Consider the following 22,985-nt stretch of genomic DNA (forward strand, 5'->3'; position numbering starts at 1 on the left):
CCATGACCCTGAAGTGCACGTTATATCACCAATCACAAACACAAATTATCCGTGGAAAACAAGTTTTAAGCCTGAATTGTGCATCAAAACGTCTACCATTCTTGTCTTCTTCAGAGTGACACTCCCATGATCATTTTCAGGCAGTAATGGCTCACAACAGCAGGGGTGATGTGATCAAGAAAGATGGCTGCCTAGTTGAGACATTTAACATTTGTTATTCACAGTACAAGATTTTGTGATTTTTGTCGTCCCAGATATGACAAAAAGTTTTCACCACTGGCTTAAACTCGGAACTGATTCAGCCAGAGAACCGTCCACAGATCCTCATCATAATCACATCAAAACTACTGTGCATTGAAAAATGGAGAGGAAATTTGCCAACTTTAATCCTAAAAGAAGTCAATGCATTGCAGTGTCATGAGAGAAAGCCCCTTTTCTTTATATCTTACACTACCTCCAAAGAAAATTTGAGAGCGCAACCAATATCATGCTGAGCACAAAGAGTCCGACCTGTAGCCATATGCAAGAAGAGGGTTTCATCATACACACCTACAGGGGGTGGACTTTGAAGGTATTTTTGAGCTCCTGCACCGATGCCAATTTTATTTATATTAATTATTCTCATACATATATCGATACCTGTGAATTAACAGGGAAACTATCTTCTTTTGCTCCCAATGGACAATAATCAGTATTGCTACGACTGCAGGAGGGCTTTTTCGCTTGAACGGTGCTGTTTTTCCGCGGGAGCACACACACACATGGCTACATACCACTAAAGAAAACTGAGAAAATATAATATTTGTGTTTTTTTACAGGCTGCATGTGTTGCATTAAAGAAGCCCTTTGCACAAGTTCAAACGCATAGACTCTCCGCTCACCTGCCTCTGCCGTCTCACCTGTGTCACCTGTCCTCCCCCCGTGTTATCACTGTTCCCCTCTGTCGTGCCGGCCTTCCTCCTTTGTTAGCTGACATCTGTTTAACCCTCCTTCCTCCTCTTCCTCCTCCTCCTCACCACCACCAACATCAAGGCCCCGTCTGTGGTCAAGGCGGAGGAGGAGGAAGGGGAGGGGAGGGATCTCCATAGCCCTGCTGATTTACGGCACCGCCTCCTTGTGACCGTGGCTCCAGGCAGCAGGGCCAATGTCAAACCTCCATCGGGCAGCTCCCTGCGCTTGTTAAATTCATTTTATGGCTCTTGTCACTCCTTGTCTCAAGTGTCTTTCCTGAGTGAGCTACACTTCACTAAATTCAACCAGATTCAATTTTAAAAAAGAAAAAAAAAATGCTGCAGGAGCTGAATGCCGTACAGTAACACTGTATGGTATGTAAGGAACTGATGGGCTGAATCCTGCACACACCTGGAGGATGTTTTCTGGCAGAAATGGTCAGCTTGTTAGGTCAAGTCCATCCAAAAATAAAGTGCTGTTGTTAGCATGTGACTGGCTCAAAGAAACTGAATAGATCTGACATTCAAAGGGGCTCTGACCCATAAAAGATGACTGTGTGGTCAAACCGGCACTATCACATAGCCAGACGCTGCAGCTGCTTTGCCCACAGCATGGTAAAACAACTAGTTAGGCTGGAAAACATGCTGCTTTCTATCTCTGTTTCTCAGTTTGTATCAAGGTCTTTGCAGTCCTTCTCATTATATGGCTTTCTGTTACACATGTGCACTGCTTTTGAGAACTAACAAAAGAGACTGAGGTCAAAAAATGACAATATTAGAGAAATCACCTTCCTGAAGAGGGTGTTTCCTTTCAAGAGTACATATGAGGCTCTTTAAGGGATGGTTTGAATTTTAAACAATCTGCCCCCTGTTAAGTAGCATAAATTGTCGGTGTGTAGACGACAATGTCACGAAAGATAATGAAAGATATTCTATACGACTAAAAGTATGTGGACACCTGAACGTACACGCTGATGTGCGATAGCTGAACATGTCATTCCACATCCATGGGCACTAATATCGTATGCTGTAACAGCCCGAATGGAAAAGGAGCTTATTGTCATACGTGCTCACTTTGAAGTTCCTACTTCAATGTTATACAGTCATAAAGGTTTCAGCAAGTCACTATATACGTGTGACAAGATTAAACTGAAAGTCAAATCAGGCTGAAGCTATTACTTATAATGGGCACATTTCTTAGAATTTATTGTCTTTTTTTTTTTCATTTCTTGTGTCTGAGTACCAATTGGAAGGCTAAACACCAGCCCGGGAATTAATCACAATACGAAGTGATTAAAGAAGGTCGGACTAAATCAAATATTTGAGAGTGTTATGGTCTGTGGATATAACTTCAACCGAGTAGTTCAAATTAGAGAGAAATGTCATTGCAGGAGGACTTTTGCCATTGCCAAGAAAATTAATCTACTAAAAACTACAGCTATTTTTAATCATCCAAAAATCAAATGCACATTAGGGCTTCAAAACAACTGTTTTCCCTCTGGTTTGGAGGATGCCATGCTCCCTAATGAGAGAGCACTTGAAATGCATCACTACATTAAGAAGAAAATCATGTCTTGTAAACACTGCTCAGCATTATCCTTGCTCTAACACAAAACTCTTGCATTTAGTCTTCCCATCACAATAATTATGCAACAGGAGGTGGGATCAGGCTACCCACTCATGCTATAATGATGACCACGTATAGCCCTCAGCATATCCTCCACAACACCTGCATAATGGACTCAGAGAAAAAAAGCATGGTGAACGCGGAGACAGCTCCCGCATTCTTTGGGTTGGTGCTGATGATGACGGGAAAAGCAGATCAACAACAAGAACAACAACAACTACAACAACAAAAACTAACTAAAGAAACGCAAATCTCACATTTGATCATATCTACCCGCAGCTGTGCGACACTGCATTGAATGCTTTCTCTCTCTCTCTCTCTCTCTCTCTCCGTTTCTTTCTCCCGCGTGCGCGCGCCTGCACGCGCGCGGACACGTTCCCCACGCAGCCGGGCGCGCACACGCGATTCTTGCTCGCCGATGCGCTGCACGGGAGCCACTGACAGTGCCCGTGCGCCTGGCTGTGATCGCTGCCTGGCGTCTCTGCCGCTCCGCTGGATGTTTGCGCAGAGGACACCTGCCTCCGCCGGTGACTGCACCGACCCCCGCGGAGCACTCCGGCGCCTCTCCACCTTTTAACTTTTGCGACGTGTGACGGTTTTACTATTGCGGGCACCTGTTCCAAGACTATGTTTCTATCGGGTGAAAAAACCCCGTAGAACCAGGCGTTTGACTTCCAACTTGGGGCTTGATGGCACGGTTATTTGTGACAGGTCTGGAAAGTTGCGCTGCGCCAGGGAGCATGGGCGCAAACTTTAAAAGCTTTTTATAATCGAGACAGTTTTTAGAATGAAGGCAGGTGAGTCACCACTCGCGTGAAAAGCGCGCGGATCTCCGGAGCTCTCCAGGTACTGGAAAGGAAAAGCACGGAGGAAGTCGTGATCTGTGCGGCGGATTGCGCCACGGAGGACGGGGGAACGGACCGATGAGACATCATGGGTAAGTAGCCTGAGTGGAGGACTGTCTCATTTTGAAACGATTGCCGCCAGAGCATAGAGAGCCCCGGGAGTCTGCGAATCACCACTATTATTAGTTGAGCGCACTTGTGGTCCGTACAAGTATGGCTTGATATCCTCTGGCGCATCTGTGAGTGTGTAGATGTTCAGAAATTTTCCCCAAGCCTTTCGCGGCTTATTCCTGCGCAGCAAGCTAACATCTCCAGTGCTTCAGAGCAGCACTTTTGCCTCTTTTTATTTGATTTCTATTGTTTTTTACTCATGTTTCCTGAGATTTTTCTCTTTTCCCTATTCATAAAAATAAATAAATAAAAAATACTGCAGGCGGAGTGTTCGGTGCTTGTGAATCTGAACGGGAGGAGAGAGACAGTAATCTTCTCACCTTTATGATGTGGAAGTGATGCAGTCCAAAATCTGAATTAGTCGACGTGGGTCTAGGCGCCAATGCAGAATGAGTTGGAGCTCAATCATAGCCCCGTTATCTGTCAGTCAGACGACGTCCAGGAGCTGCAACGACAAGTTTATTCACTGAATCCCAATCTGATTTCACGAAATTTGGTGAGCTGTCTGTTTTCTGTGGCCTCCTCTCTGTCTCCCCCTCAAAGCCCTGACATGTTTTGAATCAGTCCCGGTTTCTTTCTACCTCCCCTCTTTTCCTGACAGCTCCGGGCACCTACAATCTCATCCCACACTGCCTATCACCTCCTCCATTTTACTGACTGTGGGTGCTCCAAAGCACACCGCTCAGCCTCATAAACCTCACAAACCCACACTCCTCTTCATGAGCTCTGCGTTCCGCCGCTCCACTCTTTCCTTTTGCATATGTTTTTTTTTTTTTTTTTTTTTTGGTGGTGGGGCTCAAAGGAACTGTGGGTGTTCAGAATTGTCACTGAATATGCGCTGAAATGGTGCTGACTTTCAAGCCCGTCTGGAGCTGTTGCAATCGAGAGTCTCACGATGTTTCAAGTCCTTTCTGTCATAGCAACTTTTGTTTTTGAGTATCTCAGTGCTCACTGAAGGACTGTTATTCATACGTTGGCACGCGCGCACGCACGCACGCACGCACGCAAGCAAGCGCGCGCTTCGACGCTTGATAGGTGCAGAGAGAGCCGTTTGAGTTGTTTTTAAACTGCACCATTGTGATTCATTTGGTCTGTCTTGACTCCTCACTTGTGGGATTTATGCTGCTGCTGTTTTTTTTTTTTTTTTTTTCTCTTATTGTTTGTTCCCAAATTGACTGAAAAGCTGACACAGGCTGGAGGGATGCATGCTGCCCACACATCTGTGCAGAATTGTGGCATTTTCCCAAGTAATGAGCAGCTTAGTGCAACTAATGAGCACATACTATTACAGTTTTAATTATGTCATCAAAATTACTATAGGCCAAAATAAGGGGCTGCATTTGTTGGCATATCAACGCTTCTGACTTAAGCTCTGGCTCTGTATCCATCTTCATCTTCAGCGCCTTTCTTGTCCTCATGCAGGGGCAGATTAAATGGGAAAGGTTTATAATGCCTCCAGGGCTGAAGATTTCTCCAGCTAACAAATGGTTTACAACTGTTAAGCGCAGCAACTAGTTGCAGCTTAGGTAAATATTGATTTTCAAGAAAGGACTTCTTGACTAATCAGTCAGTTGAAGTGTGAATAATGCCCATCACCAACTCTTTAAAATTGCTTGTTTTGTTCATCCAACAATTCACAACACCAAAGTGTTCAATTCACAAATATATAAAACAAAGAAAGGCAGCAAATCCTCACATTTGAAGAGCTGGAACTGAATGTTTGGCATTTCTGCTTGATAAATGAAGTGATCATCAGAATGATTTTCTGTTGGTTGAAAATTCACTTAATTCGACTAATCAATTCAAAATTGGTATCAATGTTGTGTTTTTGTTTGTTGTTGTTATTTGATGAATAACACGTAAGATGGATCACCCTTAACAAGCCCAACACTGATCAATTTGAACTATTTGTGGACTAAGCTGTGAAATTCATATTCAGCCCTTTCTCCCACAACAACAGAACTGTGCTAACGACACAGTGAAGCTACATTTCCAGCTGACAGAAAGTAAGGGCAGGGGAAAGTAATGCAGGAGTCACTGGCAACAACACAGGGACCCGGTAATCTCAGGTATGACTGAACACACTCGGCCGCTGTAGTAGAACTGCTTAGGCAAGGGCAACATGGCAATTACACTCAAATAACCTTCAATTTATTCAATAATCCACCGGTTTCCAAGAGCAGATGGTAATTGGTGCATGGGGCAAATTTCTAGAAAACCTAAGCTGAATGTCTTTGAACAAAAAAGTAACCTGAGGACACAGTTTTTCCATTTCACTTCTTCAAGCTCAAAATAGTGCGGATAATTACAAGATTTAGTGTTATTCACAGGTTTGCCATTGGCACAAAACCACTAATGTTCCCGGCAGCTGTGAGACCATTATGCAATCTTACACAATAGATTTGGATAGTTTCTCAAGTCTATAAATTCCTAATCATAGTCAAACTGCCAACTATAAATTAAATCAAATAAGTACCTTTGTCTGAAAGTTAAAATGGTGCTGTAAGATGGTTGGTTATACTATGCTTCTTCCAGAGCCATGGTCATGAAGAAAAATCCTCCTTTTTTTTTCTTTAGAAAAAGCATGAAAATGAAAGAAGAATAATTAACTAGCCTTGAACAATCTAAATAGCTGCAACTGTAGCTTCCTTTTTAAAATACCTAAACCCATCAATAAGGATTATTCTGTCAGTGTGACGCCTGCTTCTCATTCTGAGCCTGGCTGAAAGTCCCCATCAGGCACTTTTTGCAGCAGTTTAGTAATATTCACTTCACCACTACCCCCACACGCCATCAAGCCGTCATAACACAGCACATCACATGGGCAAGAACTCCCTCACTGTACCTTTAGGTCATTCATTTGAGTTTGGAGCGCCAGACGATCTCGAATGGAACGGCAACGCTCCTTCCAAGTTTGTTTTTCTCTTCTTTTTCATTTTGTATTTTCCTTGAAATTCTGAAATAACTGTGAAAGACTTCCCCAAACAATGTGTCCTGCACACTGAACTCACAAAGTGAAATATGGGCAGAGACACAAAACTGAGAACAGAGTCTGGCAGGAAGCACTGGGAGCTGAGCTAGCACCGGGAAAAAAAACAAAAAAAACAAAAGACTCTGCAACACAACGTTGTGTATTTTGTATATCACTGAATCACACTACAACCTACTTTTGGTTGTCATGGTTTTATACGTTTGATGATGTCCACTTTTTTCTAATTTCTGCTTAAATAACAAAATAGATCATTTGTCAGTGCACAGTATATGACAGTGCTGCCAGCACCGCAGTTAAGGTTTGTTTAAAGTGAGGCAACTACAAACTGCTTGGTCAAGGTGGAGGAAGGATCTGTGTCATGGTTAACACCAACTGTTGGTAGAAGATGAAGTGTTAACTGTAGACTTCTGCCACTACAACTCAGTGACATCAGCCAGTATTCACACGACCACAAGAGGTGGCTTGTCAAAAAAACAGAAACATGGGTATTTTTTAGCATCCAAAGGCTCTGAAAACTTGATTAATACAAACCTAAACCTAATTATTCATTTAGTTTGACACTCAAAAACTCAGCTGATGTGCTTTGTCAGGACTCTGTGGGTGTGGTTTGAGTTGATTTGATTGACAGGGGCCTGGCAACATAAGCAAACTACCTCACAACTGTCACGAAGCATTGTTAAATTGTGATTGGTGCATGTAAGTACGTGACCTCTCCTTTTTTCCAGCAGTCCCACCCACTTCAAAAACCAGTGAGCGAGCTCAGGGAAAAAGACAACCATAGAAATGTCTTATGTTAAATAACCGACACTGTTCTAACTTTAGCAGAACAAATGTGAGTTCACGTAGCAGCTCATAGCTCATAATGAAATTAGGTCTTCAGGGCCTTTAAACAAATGAACATTGCTTTCATTTTTCTGATGAGGACAGCCTCTTTGTGTGAAGCATGAAGTCCCAGAGGGGGCATGGAGAGAAATATAGATAGCAGAGGGGGAAAAAAAAGACATATTTTTTCATTCTTGCACACAAATTTAAACACAAAGGTTAATTCTCTTCCAGGTCACTTGGACATTTGGGAAACAGGAAAACAAAATAATGACATTGGTAATATTTTTGGCATGCATCTATGATTGTCTGAGTGAGGTTTAGATCAGGTGGTGTATTTAGACATACAATCTATGCAGTTTTTGTGCCAAATGTATGTTTTTTATTCAGTGACCATTTGTGCAGATGGTGCTTTTATTTTGAAGGATTTGTGTCAGAAAGAAAAAGAGGTCTTTTATTTCCTCCCATTGTCATGTCGTCTTCCACATCCCTTCCAGCAGCTACACAGTAAGGAAAATGAGATACTGAATATACTACAGAATTAATGAACTGACTTTGATTCACATTGGGATTGGCTGATCACTGGCATAAAGTGATGAATTATGATTAAAAATAAATATTGCCTTTCACGCTCCTCAGTGGGTTCCCTTCTCACCATTGCACATTACCAGCATACCACACACGCTCTCATCATCTGTGATGTCAACCCCTCAGCCTTTACAACGGGCTCGTCTCACAGTGGCCAGCTTAAACGTCTCGGTTTGTGCTGATCTTTTGACATCAGCACTCATATCGATCAATGCAGCTCTCAGCCGCTCTGCACAGACTTCGAAACCAATAACTTGTGTGTGTGTACAGGGAACGCCAGCATCAGTCAACTTCCTGATATGTCTGATCCTCTGGGCCTGTGGAGAGTTTCGGCTGTCACTCTTTGACAGGTTGAGTCTGAATGTGAAGCGCTGTGGGTGTCAAGGTTGAAGACTTTTAGTGATATGGCTGATTTACTGGATGCAACTATTAGAGACGCAAACTAACGGCCTCATGAGGTTCATTGCTGTACTGCTCTACATTTTCTTATAAAGGAAAATGCTCCTGTATAAGCTGATTATTGAAAATGAAAGAAGTGAACTCATACAAGTCATACCTCGTCCTAATCAGACTTCTTTAATGTCTGAATCTTAAATATAAAGATAATTCTTAAATATCAATTTTTTTTCCATTGGGCTTTAATCATATTTAGGGAAAGATATCACTTAGGTTTTGTATATCTTTAAGACAAGGAATTAAGCTACTGCCGGTGTCTAAGAGAGATAAGGAGCAAATACTATCTGTACGCTGTTTAACTTTAATTATCTATTGCTGCAGCTTTTCTTTCATTCATAAATCTTCATCAGGCACGGACATCCTGTCGGATCAAAACGCTGCAGCAATAGATAGTTGAAGTTTTAATGGAAATATAAAGCAGCAGTGCAGACTCCAGTTTTGCTCTCACATCTCCTAAGTACCATCCATTCGCAGCTTTCATTCTCAGTTTTCAAAAAGTGCATATGTTGTTTTTATGTTTGTCAATTTAAAAAAAAGCGATGCTTTTTTTTTTTTTTTTTTTTTTACACAAACATGCCTGAACAGATGTACGATTACTGGACATTCATAAGGCTCAAAGTCCCTGAAATATCAGGCAGCGCTGCGGCTGAGAGGAGCCGTAGGCACCAGACCAGAATGGTCTGGCTGAAGCGCCTCAAAAAAGTCACTTTTCCAAGTGGACTTCCATCCAACTTGTCTCATTAAGGCTTCCTTTTTCTGCAGCGGGCAGCTTTCACGGCCACACAAAACCTGCTGGTGCAGAAATGTTGACATTTAAATAACCAATTAGCCTTTTTAAAAGGTTCCCTGCTTGCAAATTATGTTTTACACCTTGGGCGAGTAGACTTAAGTGATTTCTACAAATAAGCTGTAACAGGCTGTGATTTCTATGAGACAACTGTTTGTAAAGAAGTTCATTCATTTGTCGTTTGGATTTGATGAGCAGCTTCAAAGCCTGTGAGACATCAGTTAGTCTAAATGTCAAAACAATTAGTTGACCAACAACTCAAAAGAAAAATAATAGATAATTTTGATTAAAAAAAAAACACTATTTATTATCTATTACATTTCAATGCGGAACAGCTGCTTCCAGTCTCAGATGTGATGATTTGCTGCTTTTCTCTCTCATTGTAAATTGAATATCTTAAATCCAAAACAAGCAATTTTAACATCACTTTAAGTTCTGGGTAATCATTATCTTCTGACATTTTAGAGAGTGAACAATTAATAGATGAATTAAAAAATAATAATAAAGAAGAAAATAATATGAGCCAGTTGTTGAACTTTACATGTAGTCAGAAACCCTCTTTACTGAGAAAACTAGGCTGAATTTACAGTCAAAATGCTAAATTATGTAGGAGATAATACCATTATGCATGGATGACGCCATTACAATCATGGAATGTACAACTTGGAAGGTATTATCGTCTCTATGCCATGTCCACATGCCAACAAAATGCCATGTGTACTCAAATGAAAAATACCTGTAATTCATTTACTTACATTTCAACATCACAACCAATTTTTAATCTCACTTTTCTGTTTTAAGGACAATGAAATATAGTTCCTCTCGTGCAGAATCCCAGCTGCTTGCATTGTCGGACAAGTAGCTAAATGGGAAGGAATGTGTTTCTCAAAGCTGGGCCGGGAGGTTGGAAGTTGTGACAAATTTCAAAATGAGGAGAGAAAGAAATGTCACTGATTGCTTTAAGCTCTTGAACATATTCAGACTGTAAGAATACAGAAATACCATATTATTAAATCTCCCCAACTGAGAAGACATTAGCACTCTCCTTCTCACACACACTGGCTGCAGTTCTCTCTCCCTCCCTCCACGTCTCACTCACACATTCAGTGAAGTTAGCTTCCGCTCTTTCCCTGTTGCACCCTAACCTGCGACTTTTCCAAATGTCTTTATTTTCTTTTGGTTGCGCGCTCCTCTTTCCACTGCAGCTGTCCAGTCAGACCCACAGGCTCGCTTCACTGCGGGACGTCAAGATTCATGCAAATATAAAACACTTTGAAATGAAATCTGTGTGGTTTTCACGGAGTAGCTATTTTATCGATTGTATTTTATTAGATACACAAATAACATTATCCTCAGTGAGTGCGTTTACATGCACAAAATATTCCAGTTGTTGGCCTTTATTCCAAAAAAGACAATATTCCTTCGAAGCTGTTTACGTGTCTAATGACAATGAATATTCCACTGATATTCCTGTTTACATGCAGCAACGCCCTCATGAACACACACAGCCTCCCTCTTTCATTTTTCCAATCACCTTGAAAAGGTCAGCATTGCAACATTCGTGCATACCCAAGGACAAGCTGACATGAAGGTCTTTCAGAATGATTAAAAGTAGTCATGTCTCTCTCCATCTGATGAGAATGGTCGGCTTTTCTTCTGTGCATGCATCTCTACCCAAGCCTTGCAAACTGTTGGCTCATTGGCTTGCTTATCGTGCACAAAGCTGACCGTAAACAGGGAAGAGAACATGTGTGGCAAACTGTGGTAAAACCTCCAAATTAGATGGATATTCAAAATGGGCTGTAAATATCCAAATGGACATAATTGCCGTGTGCATGACCTGAATCAACTCTGGAATAGCAGCGGCAAATTAGTGTGCATGCACTGCAGTCAGTGTTGCCATCTTTACCTCCAGTTTAACAGAGGCATTCATTCAGAACTACAAACAAACACAGTCATCTTCAGCGTCCAGTTGTACTGTGTGGTTACTGAAAGTTAGTCCACACCTGTCAACTCAGAATTAAGAATTCCCAGTGGCCATTGTATAAATGAGAATGATAAACACGTCAATCAATAAACATGGTGACCAGCAAGGCTGCGCTGCACTCACAGTGAAGGGTTCATGTACATTACAGGCCGTTTCTCTTGTGGATAAATAAGAATTCTATATATCGTATGTTACTAATCTCATTGATCTGGAATGCTAATGCTTAGACTTAGGGAATCAATACACCTAATCATGGCATTAGGTCTTTAAGTGGTAATAAGTCAGGACTTTCTCTTTTTCCTATAAAGCGGCCAGCAGGCAAAGCTAGAGCAATCTGTCTGTCTTCATTCCCCTGTTTCACTGTTATGCTTGAGTAGGTCATGGACTCACTAGACCTCCGTTAGGCTACTGCATCCCTCACAAATCCAGGCACACTAACTGAGCTAACAAAACAGAGTGCTCATTTCATTTAAGTTCTAAATAGATGTTGCCCCATTTAAACTGCATTTTTCCATTACTGGCATGATATTAACTAGCCATGCTCTATTTTTCCCTATATCTTGTTGCCACTGTACCATATTGTGTGTATTTCATACAGGCTGCTCCTCCTATCTCTGCATGTGTGCGCAGCTCCAGTAGCAGTAAAATAAGCTTTTATCATAAATCAGCTGTTTTATACTGCTTCATGCGTTTGCTGTGAGTTGAAATTACAGCTGACTCCAATTTTCTAATTACTGGGGGTAAAATAATGGGTTTTAAGTGTGCAAAAGGTACTTAATTTAAATATTGTAATGCCACTATGTCCAATTAATCACTGTAGCATGATGGGTAATATGTCACATACCCTGAAAGTATTTTCAATTTTCCGTGCCTTAAATCTGAGCGAAAACACTCAATAATGTAATATATCACACATGCTGTAGTGCCTTAGAATTTTGCTTGCCTAAGCTCGATCACACATCACACGTTTTAAAAACACTTGGCTCCTGTGTCAGAGAGGAAGACAGTCGGGGAGGGAAAAGAAGGCAGAAGGTGCGGTTGGAGAAAATAACAAGTCCGCATCTGAAGCGTTAAGGTCTGTAAGAAGACATATTATTATATATAATACTGCCTCCTAGTCTTTCCCACAGAATGCACCATGCATATGTTGAGAAGTATTGTATAATATAGTACATATGTCTCAAGTAAAGATAAAGGTAGAAAATTTAGCGTTTGTACAATAAATCCATATCTAAAATGCTCATACATTTCTGACAGTCTATAACCTTGAAAAGCTGCGACAAAGGAACGCTTCCTTTTGATGTCTATAGCCTATAGTATCGTGGACCATTTAATACGAAATACTAGATATATTTTGTTTTCTTACGCACTTTTCATTTCTTTGAAGTGGCCCAGCGTGCGGCCTTAGCACTCTTGGCCAACTCACTTTGGGCACTCTGGGTAATAGCCTTTGCATCAGTGCTCAGAGCAATGTGCATTCAAATGAAATATCAACTTGTCACACAGCCAAAGAAGACGACAGCTGACTCTGTTGGGTCTGCCAGAATCCGCTCTGTTCTCAGGGGGAGAAGCTGTCTCACTTTCATGGGATTTCACAAAGGGTGCCATCCGTGACCGTAGGTGAGGTAATTGGGGGAAAGATATATTTTAAGAAATTACATGATTTAACTTTTGCTGTTTCGTGCATTTGCAAGCCCATTTTAGTTGACATTCAGCGTGAACATTGGAGTCTAACTTCAGCAAACTACTCCCACACAGCCAGTAGTTGAGCCCAGAGGGACACTGGAGCACAGAGCCTGTTTTTTAATTGATATTTATTGGCTGCAATTGCGTCTTTATCAGACGTAAATTGCGTTGAAGCATTATTCGTTGCACACAATAAAAGAAAAAGCAATGTGCTCCAGTTTGCTGTGAGGCACAGCTACCCATCTTGTCCTTCCCTTAATGCACTGATCCACTGGCTGGAATGCAGTACACTGGGTTTTACCAACAAAAATAAGAATTAAATCAGCTTAAAATCAAGGTTTTACTGTTGCAAATTTTTTTTTATTAATAAATCCTAAACCAAATAAAAGTTAGAGTGGATCTGCAGCGATTTTATACTTCAAAGTCTGCTCACAGGTCTTGTGGAACAGACGTGAAAAAGTTGTATAAATCCTTTTGTGGCTCCAGAGGGAAATGCGTGAAATCTGATAAACTGCCTCAAGTGATGGGAGAAGAATGTGTGGAATAAAAGAGCTGATATCTCTGCTTCTGCTGCATTGATTGCGATACTTTCTATACCAACTGTCCATCATGAGACAGTGTTACAAGAGTACAATGCTAAATTGGTGCAGCACTCTTTTAATATGATTAAATCTAGGTTTGATTTCATAGTTTTAACTAAATCAAGGCATCAAAATTCTACACTCGTATTTAGCCGAGGGTTAACCAGGGATACGGTTTTTTGAAGATGGCAACAAACCTTTGTTGGCTGAGTGTTGCAGGTGGATTCTCTGCAGAAAAAAATAAAGACACTGTGGGCTCAATCCGCTGAAGCTCTATGATAAAAATAAATCGACGCATGCAACACTATTATAAGGGTCGCAACCTGCAACGCAAACCCCTTCCACTGACATTCAAACTGAAAAAAAAAGTGGACTTGAGACCTGAAAGTTGTTAGAAACAGGATAATTACTTCTGCATTGTTGTAGTACAAGTTGTTCAAATCTCCAAGATATAACTGCTACGAGATATGAAATCTCGGAAACCCTCTGGCGCTGATTGGTCATGCTCTACTAAGAGAGAGCCAGGTAAACAGATGTGTGCAGCTTACCACATGAGATCAAATCTCTTCTGAGAGGGAACAGATAGCACTGGCTGGGGCATTTCATTTATTTTTAAGGCTCTAACTTCGTGTCTTCTGCCCACAGTGACAGATACAGATTCTGTATAATTTAGCTTTTTTCATTGATGATGATTTAAATCCATCGCATTTTTCCTTTCTAACATTTCAGCTTTCTAAATTAGAATGTCAGTCATACCTGTAGCGTTAAGGTAGGCATGTGTATGCAAACAGGCATCTCTCTGCATGTGTTTTTATTTCTTCCCGGTCTATCAAAAAGCTTTATTTCACTCCGCTTTGTCTGTGAAGTGTTGTTGGTGTGCGACTGCCAAGAATCAAGAGTGACCTTACAAGTGAGGTCTGAAAGGATAATTCCAGTTAATTTCAACCTGGTGCATTTCCCGTGAATGCAGCTATTGTGTTGGAAATAACTTTGCACTTGCCACCTCCATTGCAGAGATTCAGAGAAACGAGGACTCATCTGCAGCAACTTCGATCAAAACAAGTTGTATAAGGCTCATACAGCTTTCCAAATAACTAATGCTTTTGACACAAATCACCTTACCACCCTGCATTTTCAACTGCGGGATTTCATCTGTTCATATGTGTGAGGCCAACTTTCGTTTTAATGCTTGATCATATTTGTTCGGAGTACACAGACAAGGCGCTAAGTCGAATGGAAGAGGAGACATGAAGAATGAAGGCAGACGCAGAAGGGCAACAGGACTGTAATGAAACTGGCGGTGCTCCTGCACTCACTGCTCTCCACAGCCGATTGAGGAGGAAAACGTTCGCTGCAGAGAGTGGGACCTGTTGATGCCAGAGTTGGAAAGCAGATGTGTCCATGAATGCGAGGGATTCCAACTGTGTAACCGCAACAAATGCATCGCTTAAAAACACTGTCGTCAATCTCAAGGCCAGCTCAATCAAAGCATATGGTGGTGGCTTTCTAGAAAAAGAGATTACAAAAATAAGAATGTGGTGTCTCGGAGTAGTGTTTCGGGCAACTTGCTGAGCAATTAGCCACAACTGGAGTCTCCATCATCCAGGGGTAGTGATAGTAGATGAAAACTGCACAGTGTGCATCTTGTCAGTTAATTATTGCAAGAAACTCGCAGGCACTTGTTAGTTACTGCTGCTCACGAACACATGCGCAATGGAAAGCTACCCACAGCCTCGCACGTGTAAACAAACGGTGTACTAGTTGACCTGGATGTAGATCCCTATGCAGTTAGTCATAATAGCTGCTCCAGGCAGCTGCTTTTTGTGTTTACTTTCAGTCAGACCCAGAGAAAAAGTGTTTTGAAAAGATTCGTGTAAAAATCCTGTTATTTGGAAAGCTGTAGGAGGCCCCAACAGCCCGCCCCCGTACACATTGTTAAGGGAGAGTCCTTGTTTCCCTGACTGTCTTTGGCGGAGATGGCACGCGCGATGTTAGCAAGACCCGTAGAGCCCTAATAGCCACATGGTGTTTACCTCACCTAATGTATGAAAAAAAGAGGAAAATCTGTGTGATGCCACTGCAGAATACCACATTTAATGACTGGATAATCATTAATCAAAAGTCTCTTCGTCCTGCTCTGTAAAGCCTCCTATGGGAGCCCGGTGTACACATGTCCAGTGGGTTTTTATTACTCTTGTCTCTCCACAGAAATCCATGCTGAACCAGTATGTGCTAATTAAAGATGCTGTCATGTGGAGGCGTCAATGAGCCAGTGGCTGAATTTTGTGGTTTTCTATGACATCGTACAGCCTGCAGTTTTCTACGATTTAAAATATGTATGAATCCACTTTTACGTTTTTTTATTAGGGGCACAAGCACGAAAGATCCCAAATGTAGCTTCAGTGGTTCGACTTAGTGAGGTTACCCTAAGGGGCTCACAACAGACACTTAAATACTCCAATGGGATTATCATTTTGGTAAAACTGATGACTGTGTATAGTCACGTGGACACTTGCCCACTTCACAGGGTACCTAATGGAGGTGATGGAAGTGGCAGTGCATCTATTGCTTGGAGGATTTTTATTTATAACACGCATTTTGACAGAGTGTGTATCCTCACTCCTTCTCAGATGCTCATTAACACTCTCTTTCCCTCTGCCGCTTTATTTTTTGCTTGTATTGTGCCATAGTCACGAAAATCCAACAATATTTTACATTCTTTCTCTTCTTCTTTTCTACTATTTATAGTCATTTCTATAAAAGCATTAAATATAAAGCACAGTGCAATGCAAAAATTGATTGATTGTTGTTTGCAGGAAATCTCAGAACTAGTAAGAGTGACAAAGTGTTCATATTTGAGCATTTTAACCAATTACACTTACTTTAAAGAAACAAGTCTATATGTATCCCATGGCTGTCTATCACTGTCTTTTGATGCTAATGCATGAATCATTTCTTGACATTGTGTATTATTAAAATAACAGATTTAGAGGGTTATGCAGCCTTGGCTAAAGTATGGACTCTTTTCAGGTGTCACATGATAACTATAATTAGAGCAGATCCATTAAAATTGTGCCATTGCTGGTGCTCATACCCTAGCTAATGTTGCACAGTCGCAAGGAACTGACAACTGGGATACCACATAGAACTTCTACCCATGCAATTCCATTAAATGTGATCTGTTAGTCCCAAACTAAGTTATGCTGTATATTATTAACAGAATTTTGATTACTGTTCCACCCCCAACTCATTACAGTGTGGAATAAATTTTCATTGGCAAGGACTGTTAAATACAGTGTACAGAGTTTTAAAACAAAATTCAGCCTCTAGTAAAATATAGTTTTCAGAGGGTAAAAGTCAATTGTTTTTGTGCTTAGTCTTGTTTGGCAATTTTATGGCTCCAAATGAGCGTGCCTGCACTGAGTTACAGTGACATACTATTAGTGTGTGATTAATGCAGGTCATGTGAGACTTTTGCTACCCATATTAGCATGAAATTGTCACAGTGCAGTGTGACCCTCCCCAAGTTGTGGTATAATGATATATATGAAATAATGTGGTTTCTTTTTACAGCTTACAACAGCAGGTTAGCACATGGACATTACAAATGATTTTGTGTTCATAAAACATCTCCTGGAGCTTTGCTATATATTAAAACTATGTTTTAAGGATCGTAATGAACATTTACAAGAGGCATGACGAAACACTTTATTTACTGTTCAGCTTTCTGGGGAACTGTCAGTGTGAATGTCAAGTGACTGCAATGCACATAACAAATTTATCAACTTGCATTATTGATTCATGTAGTTTCCCCATCATGACTATTGATTATTGGTCTCTTAAATCACATCTGTCTCTCCACACAGTTCTGGAAAGCAATACTATATCTCTCCAAATCTTATATATGCAGAGTTTTACATTCTGCCAGTGAAATGATGCATTTCTGTTTTATATTCCTGTCATTCACTTGCTGTCCTTTCATAAGCCTTGACCAAAGTCAAACAGTGACTTCATATATAAAACAAATGGAAACATTTAGGCTATGTGTGTTTGTGTGTGTGTGTGTGCTCTTCTACTTTCATTTTTGAGAGGACCATTTTGAATGTTAGACCTTGAGTGTAAGGACATTTTCAAAAAAGAAGAATATTTTGTTCAGTCCACAGTTCTATGAAAGATTGGGGGGATTTGTTTTAAGGTTAGAATTAGGTTTAGGTTATAGTTAGGACAAGGGTTTTGAGGTTGAGAATGTCACAGTCGTGGCTACATTTAGGAATTAACAAATGCACTGTGTCAGTAAGGGTCATCACAAGTGTAAGCACAAACATACGTGTTGCACAAGTAGTCAACTCCTTCCACATCAGTGGGTGGCAAACGTCAAGTGGTCATAAGTTCCGTTTAAGTATGCATGAATTAATGCTAATGTGTAATCATGAGGAATATGACTTTTTTCTGTCAATATGTGTTTTCTGAAGTTGGAAATCAATGTGTAAAAGAAGAAACAAGGCATTCTTTGCTTATGTATAATATATGTACAGAGTTAGCCTAAATGCTTCTGCAGTAATAGCAATTTCAAAAACAAAAAATCAAATCTACTGGGCAAAAAATAATTATAAATTACTAAAAACATGAACTAAACAGAAGACTTTATACTTAATAATTTCTCTCTCTCTCTCTCTCTCTCTCTCGCTGTCTCAGAAACACACACACACACAAATTTGAATCTTAGCAATTCAACAAATGATAGTTCGTCCAATACTCAATAATAAACTCCATACCTGTGGAAACATTTATTATTAAAAACCACTAGACCTTGAAACTCTGTATAATATATTAAAAAAAAAAAAGTCCCTGGCCCAGCTACTTTACACATCTCCACAATGCTGCTTGTCATCCCTGCTTTCACCCACTTCCTACTCAGAAACACTGCCGTCTCAGCCTGTCCAAACAAAATTAACACCCTTCCTCCATTTATGCCTTTGTAGACTAGGTCCTCATTGTTAATTGTCAAATCTGAAGTGGTTAACAGCAGAGCAGTTGCTCGAAAAAGCGGGGAACAGACAGGTGCCTTGGGGAGGTAAAAGTCTTTGAAAGCAGCATTGTCCTGAGATATGAACATTCTAAGCCTGAGCATTACTTCGAGTGCGACTAGATAAGAGCCTTGGGTCAAGGATGTGTCCCTTGACATATAGTGCAGTCAAAATGGATTAGAACAGTGACACATCATTTAACGTGTTGGCACTGCAGGATGGAGAATCAGAAATCAAACAAGGCTATAGGGTTAAAGGGCCAACTGTCAGCTTCAATTTGAAAGTGCCTCCATCAGGTGACTGACTTGGACAGTCAAGAACATCGTTGTCCAGTTCTATTGTCCTGCAATTGCAAGACCTTTACTGAGTCAGTCACTGCATTTACACTGAATTATATTAATAGACTTACTCAATAGAGGTTCCAAGTTTTTGGTTGATTCACGATTAAGCTGAGTTTGGCAGTATCTCAACCCTGAACAGATGTGTAGAATATTTGTCCAGATGTCCATCATCCTTGATAAGTTTACGCTCAGAACATTAATATGTTTGAGAAAAGTAAAATCTCAAAGTTCACTTTTGCAGAAACCAGCATCATGACCCTTGATTATAAGAAAACTAAAAAGGATGGTATGCAAAGTGTTGAATGTGATTCGTGCAATAGTTGCTTTAAAAATGAGTACCAGTATTGAAGGATGAAAGAAAACAATTATTAAGCTTCCATTTGCTTTTGCATAAGTTTTTGCAGTCAGCTTCCATGATCTTCTTCTGAAGATCATTCTTGTCTTTAACTCACCTGAGTTTTTTGTCTAGTTTTTCCATTTATATGATCAAGCTCCTCTGGCATTATTTAACAAAGAACTTTAAATTACTTCTCACATGGTTTTCTCTTGGAAAAGTTACAAATCCCTCTTGCTTGAAAGAAGATGTAGCATTTTTGATTTGTCCTCAGCATATTTGCAAACATCTAAACATATGACTTGATCTTTACAGTCTTTAAATTCCTCTTTTCTCTGTGTTTCTCTGTTTCATATTCTCTTATAGGTTCATTGCTGTGTGATGGACGACTGACACACCTCCTCTTTCCTCTCCTCCTCCTCTTGCGGGCTCCCCTGTTGCTCAGCTTTGGTGAGCGCACCTGCCCTAACAGCTGCCGATGTGAGGGGAAAACTGTCCATTGTGATTCTTCTGGCTTCTTGGATGTCCCAGAAAATGTCTCAGTAGGCTGCCAAGGCCTCTCTCTGCGCTACAATGAACTGCACACCCTCCTACCGTATCAATTTGCTCACCTCAGCCAACTTCTCTGGATATACTTGGACCACAATCAGATTTCAGCTGTTGACAGTCGAGCATTCCAGGGGGTCCGCAGGCTTAAAGAGCTAATACTAAGCTCCAACAAGATCACATCCCTGCACAATTCAACATTCCATGGAATTCCCAATCTTCGCAGTCTGGACCTGTCCTACAACAAATTGGAAATCCTGCAGCCAGGTCAATTCCATGGCTTACGAAAACTACAAAACCTTCACCTACGCTCAAATGGTCTGTCCAACATCCCAATTCGAGCATTCCTGGAATGCCGAAGTTTGGAGTTTCTGGATTTGGGCTACAATCGAATCAAGGCTCTTACACGCACCACCTTTTTGGGGCTACAGAAGCTGATGGAGTTGCATCTGGAGCACAACCAGTTCTCACGAATCAACTTTTTTCTGTTTCCACGCTTAGCCAACCTGAGATCACTCTATCTGCAGTGGAACCGCATCAGGGTGGTCAATCAGGGCCTTCCATGGACTTGGTATACACTGCAGAAACTTGATCTGTCTGGAAATGAAATCCAGACCCTGGACCCAGCCGTGTTTCACTGCTTGCCCAACCTTCAAGTCCTCAACCTGGAATCCAACAAACTGTCCAATGTGTCTCAGGAGGCAGTGTCAGCATGGATCTCACTGACCTCCATCAGCCTTGCTGGGAACATGTGGGATTGTGGAACCGGCATATGCCCACTTGTGGCTTGGTTGAGGAATTTTCGGGGAAGTAAAGACACCACGATGATATGCAGCAGCCCAAAGTATCTCCAGGGAGAAAAAATTATGGAAGCCACAAGGAATCATGGTATTTGTGAGGAAACTGATTACTTTCTGACTGAAACACCCTCACCAATGTCTGAACTAATTTCTGAAGCCACTGCTGAACCAACCTATGCCCCTACTAGTGGCTCTCCACCTATGCCACCAACCGGCACCTTTGGTCCTCCCCCACCATTTAGACCTCGACCTATTCCTCATCCTACCTTCCCAGGGCATATGAGCAAGGACCCAAGAGACTCAGTTGCTCGCACTCGACCCACTCTTACACCACCCCCAGATATGGAGCACATGACTCTGCACAAAGTGGTGGTGGGCAGCGTGGCACTCTTCTTCAGCATGTCCCTACTCTTAACAATTATCTATGTGCTGTGGCGGCGCTATCCAGGTGCAACCAGGTTGCTGCAGCAGCGATCCATGGTGGGAAGGAAGCGTCGCAAAAAGAGTCCAGAGCCAGAGCAGAACCTGAGCTCCCAGCTGCAAGAGTATTACATGAGCTACAACCCTGCTGCCACACCAGAGGCATTGGAAGTGCTAGGCAATGGCACTGGTTCCTGCACTTGCACAATTTCTGGCTCCAGGGAGTGTGAGGTATGATCCATCGCATCAGCCTAAAAATAAAAACTCAAAATCAAAATACAAAGGCTCAACAGAGAGGTAAATCCTTTATCAAATATGCCCTGTAAAAAGACACTTCTGATTCACAGCTAAGCACCCTTGACTCTTCGTTCATAACACGCTTGACTTCTAATATTAGATGTCTCCAATTATTCAGGTTTTACTTAAACCTTAAAGTGGAAAATGGAAAACAATTAATCTGATCCAGGGGAAGCAATCTACAACATGGGCTCAGAGGACCACATTATAACAATAATGCAATACTGAAGTTTGTGTTCTCTGAGGTTTATTGTGTGTGGCTTTAAGTACTGTTTTGAAACACAATATTTATCTCTTATTTGTTGTCTACATTTTATTTTGCAAATGTTTTTCATGGTATTGGTGTCTGCTTTAAGGGACCATGAATAATTGGACAATGTCTAACTATTTTGCAAACACCTCTCCACATCAACATGGCATGGCTCATATGTGTTTTAAGCAATTTGTTTGGACAGTATGTTTGTTTGTACTGTACTTGATATATATATGTGTGTGTGTGTGTGTGTGTGTGTGTGTGTGTGCAGGGATGGGATGGGATGCACTGGTGCAAAAATATGTGTTTCTGTGGGAATTTTTATTATATATTACTAATAAACTTGCAAATTGCTGTAAATCTTTTCAGTTTGTAAAAGACAACATTATCAATTGGTGCAAAATTCACAGAAAGGGTGGATAAAGTGCACTGGTATTGATCGGCACCGTTTTGCTATCACATGTCAGAGATGAGCTGCCTGAGAGGCCTTTAACTGCACTAAAAACTGGATCCTGTTAACTTGTTCAAGGCTGGAAGTCTTTTATAGGTGATGAAGGTTTATGATCTGCATGGTCTTGTGCAAGGTTGGGTGGTATGACGGTATACACCATGCAACAGGAGAAATGTGTCCAGCAGTAGAGATTTGGCAGTAGTGTTTCCACCACAGGAGCTATCCCTTAAGCCATATTTGCACACTGTCATTCACAGTGGATGCACTGCTACCCTGCTACACAGCGAGCGAGTGGATGTTTTGAGTGTAGCTGCTTCGTACTCTTTTCTACTTACCTGCTTTTGCTCTCCACTCTTTCATTGATATTGCGGATACATCCTAATACATGTAATATTGACATCAACGCAGAAACAGTCCTCATTACAGATGAGTCCTCCTCCTCCTCCTACACGCTCTACCCAGGCACCACCCCTCGCCTAAACCAAACAGTATAACCAGTCAGTGAGAACGCGTCTGACACGGAGAAAAGTGCTACGTGTGTGAAAGAGCAACTCTGGACACTGTCTGGACCTGATTCTGTGGACATTGTTTGAATTTCATATGAGAAAACGGCTTTAGTGTCTCTGCTGTGTATTCGGGCGGGCAGCACGATGTAGCAATCCAGCTGCTTTGCGAGGTCATATGATTTGTTCAGGAGGACTGATTACCACACGTGTCCTGAGAACAACAGTTGGTGTCGATAATGCACCTCTGTTACATCTCTGTTGTTCTCGTTTGGAACCTTAAAAGGTTCCATTTTGAAAGAAAGTTAGTTTTACTGTTTTGAGTCTTTTGTTTTTAACTGAAGTGTTGTCTCATGTGAGGCAGTTGTTTTTATTTGTATGGAAGTTCCAAATAAAAGAAGAAAAGAAGTATGGTACAGTATGGTTATTTTATACCACTTCTTAATAAAAAATTGACATAACACTAACCATAACATGATATATACCATTACTTTGACATAACATTACATATACCATGATAG

The 22,985-nt window shown here is 41.1% G+C and overlaps 1 protein-coding gene across 2 annotated transcripts in view; it reads left to right on the plus strand.

The window, feature by feature from the left end:
* The first annotated feature begins 3,011 nt into the window (after positions 1-3,011).
* The window catches only part of lrrtm4l1 (leucine rich repeat transmembrane neuronal 4 like 1), a 46,652-nt gene continuing 26,678 nt past the window's right edge, over positions 3,012-22,985 (plus strand). The window contains exons 1-2 of one of the 2 annotated variants that reach the window (XR_013079222.1): positions 3,012-3,514; positions 19,561-21,257. Coding sequence is in view for 1 of the 2 variants with exons in the window: in XM_076758292.1 (XP_076614407.1) it covers positions 3,511-3,514; positions 19,561-21,191 (1,635 nt within the window). In the remaining variant the exon portion in view is untranslated. The remainder of the gene's footprint in view (positions 3,515-19,560; positions 21,258-22,985) is intronic. The other variant, XM_076758292.1, reaches the window with a different exon arrangement.

This window comes from Chaetodon auriga, chromosome 19 (genome assembly GCF_051107435.1).
Source record: "Chaetodon auriga isolate fChaAug3 chromosome 19, fChaAug3.hap1, whole genome shotgun sequence".
NCBI lineage: Eukaryota > Metazoa > Chordata > Actinopteri > Chaetodontiformes > Chaetodontidae > Chaetodon > Chaetodon auriga.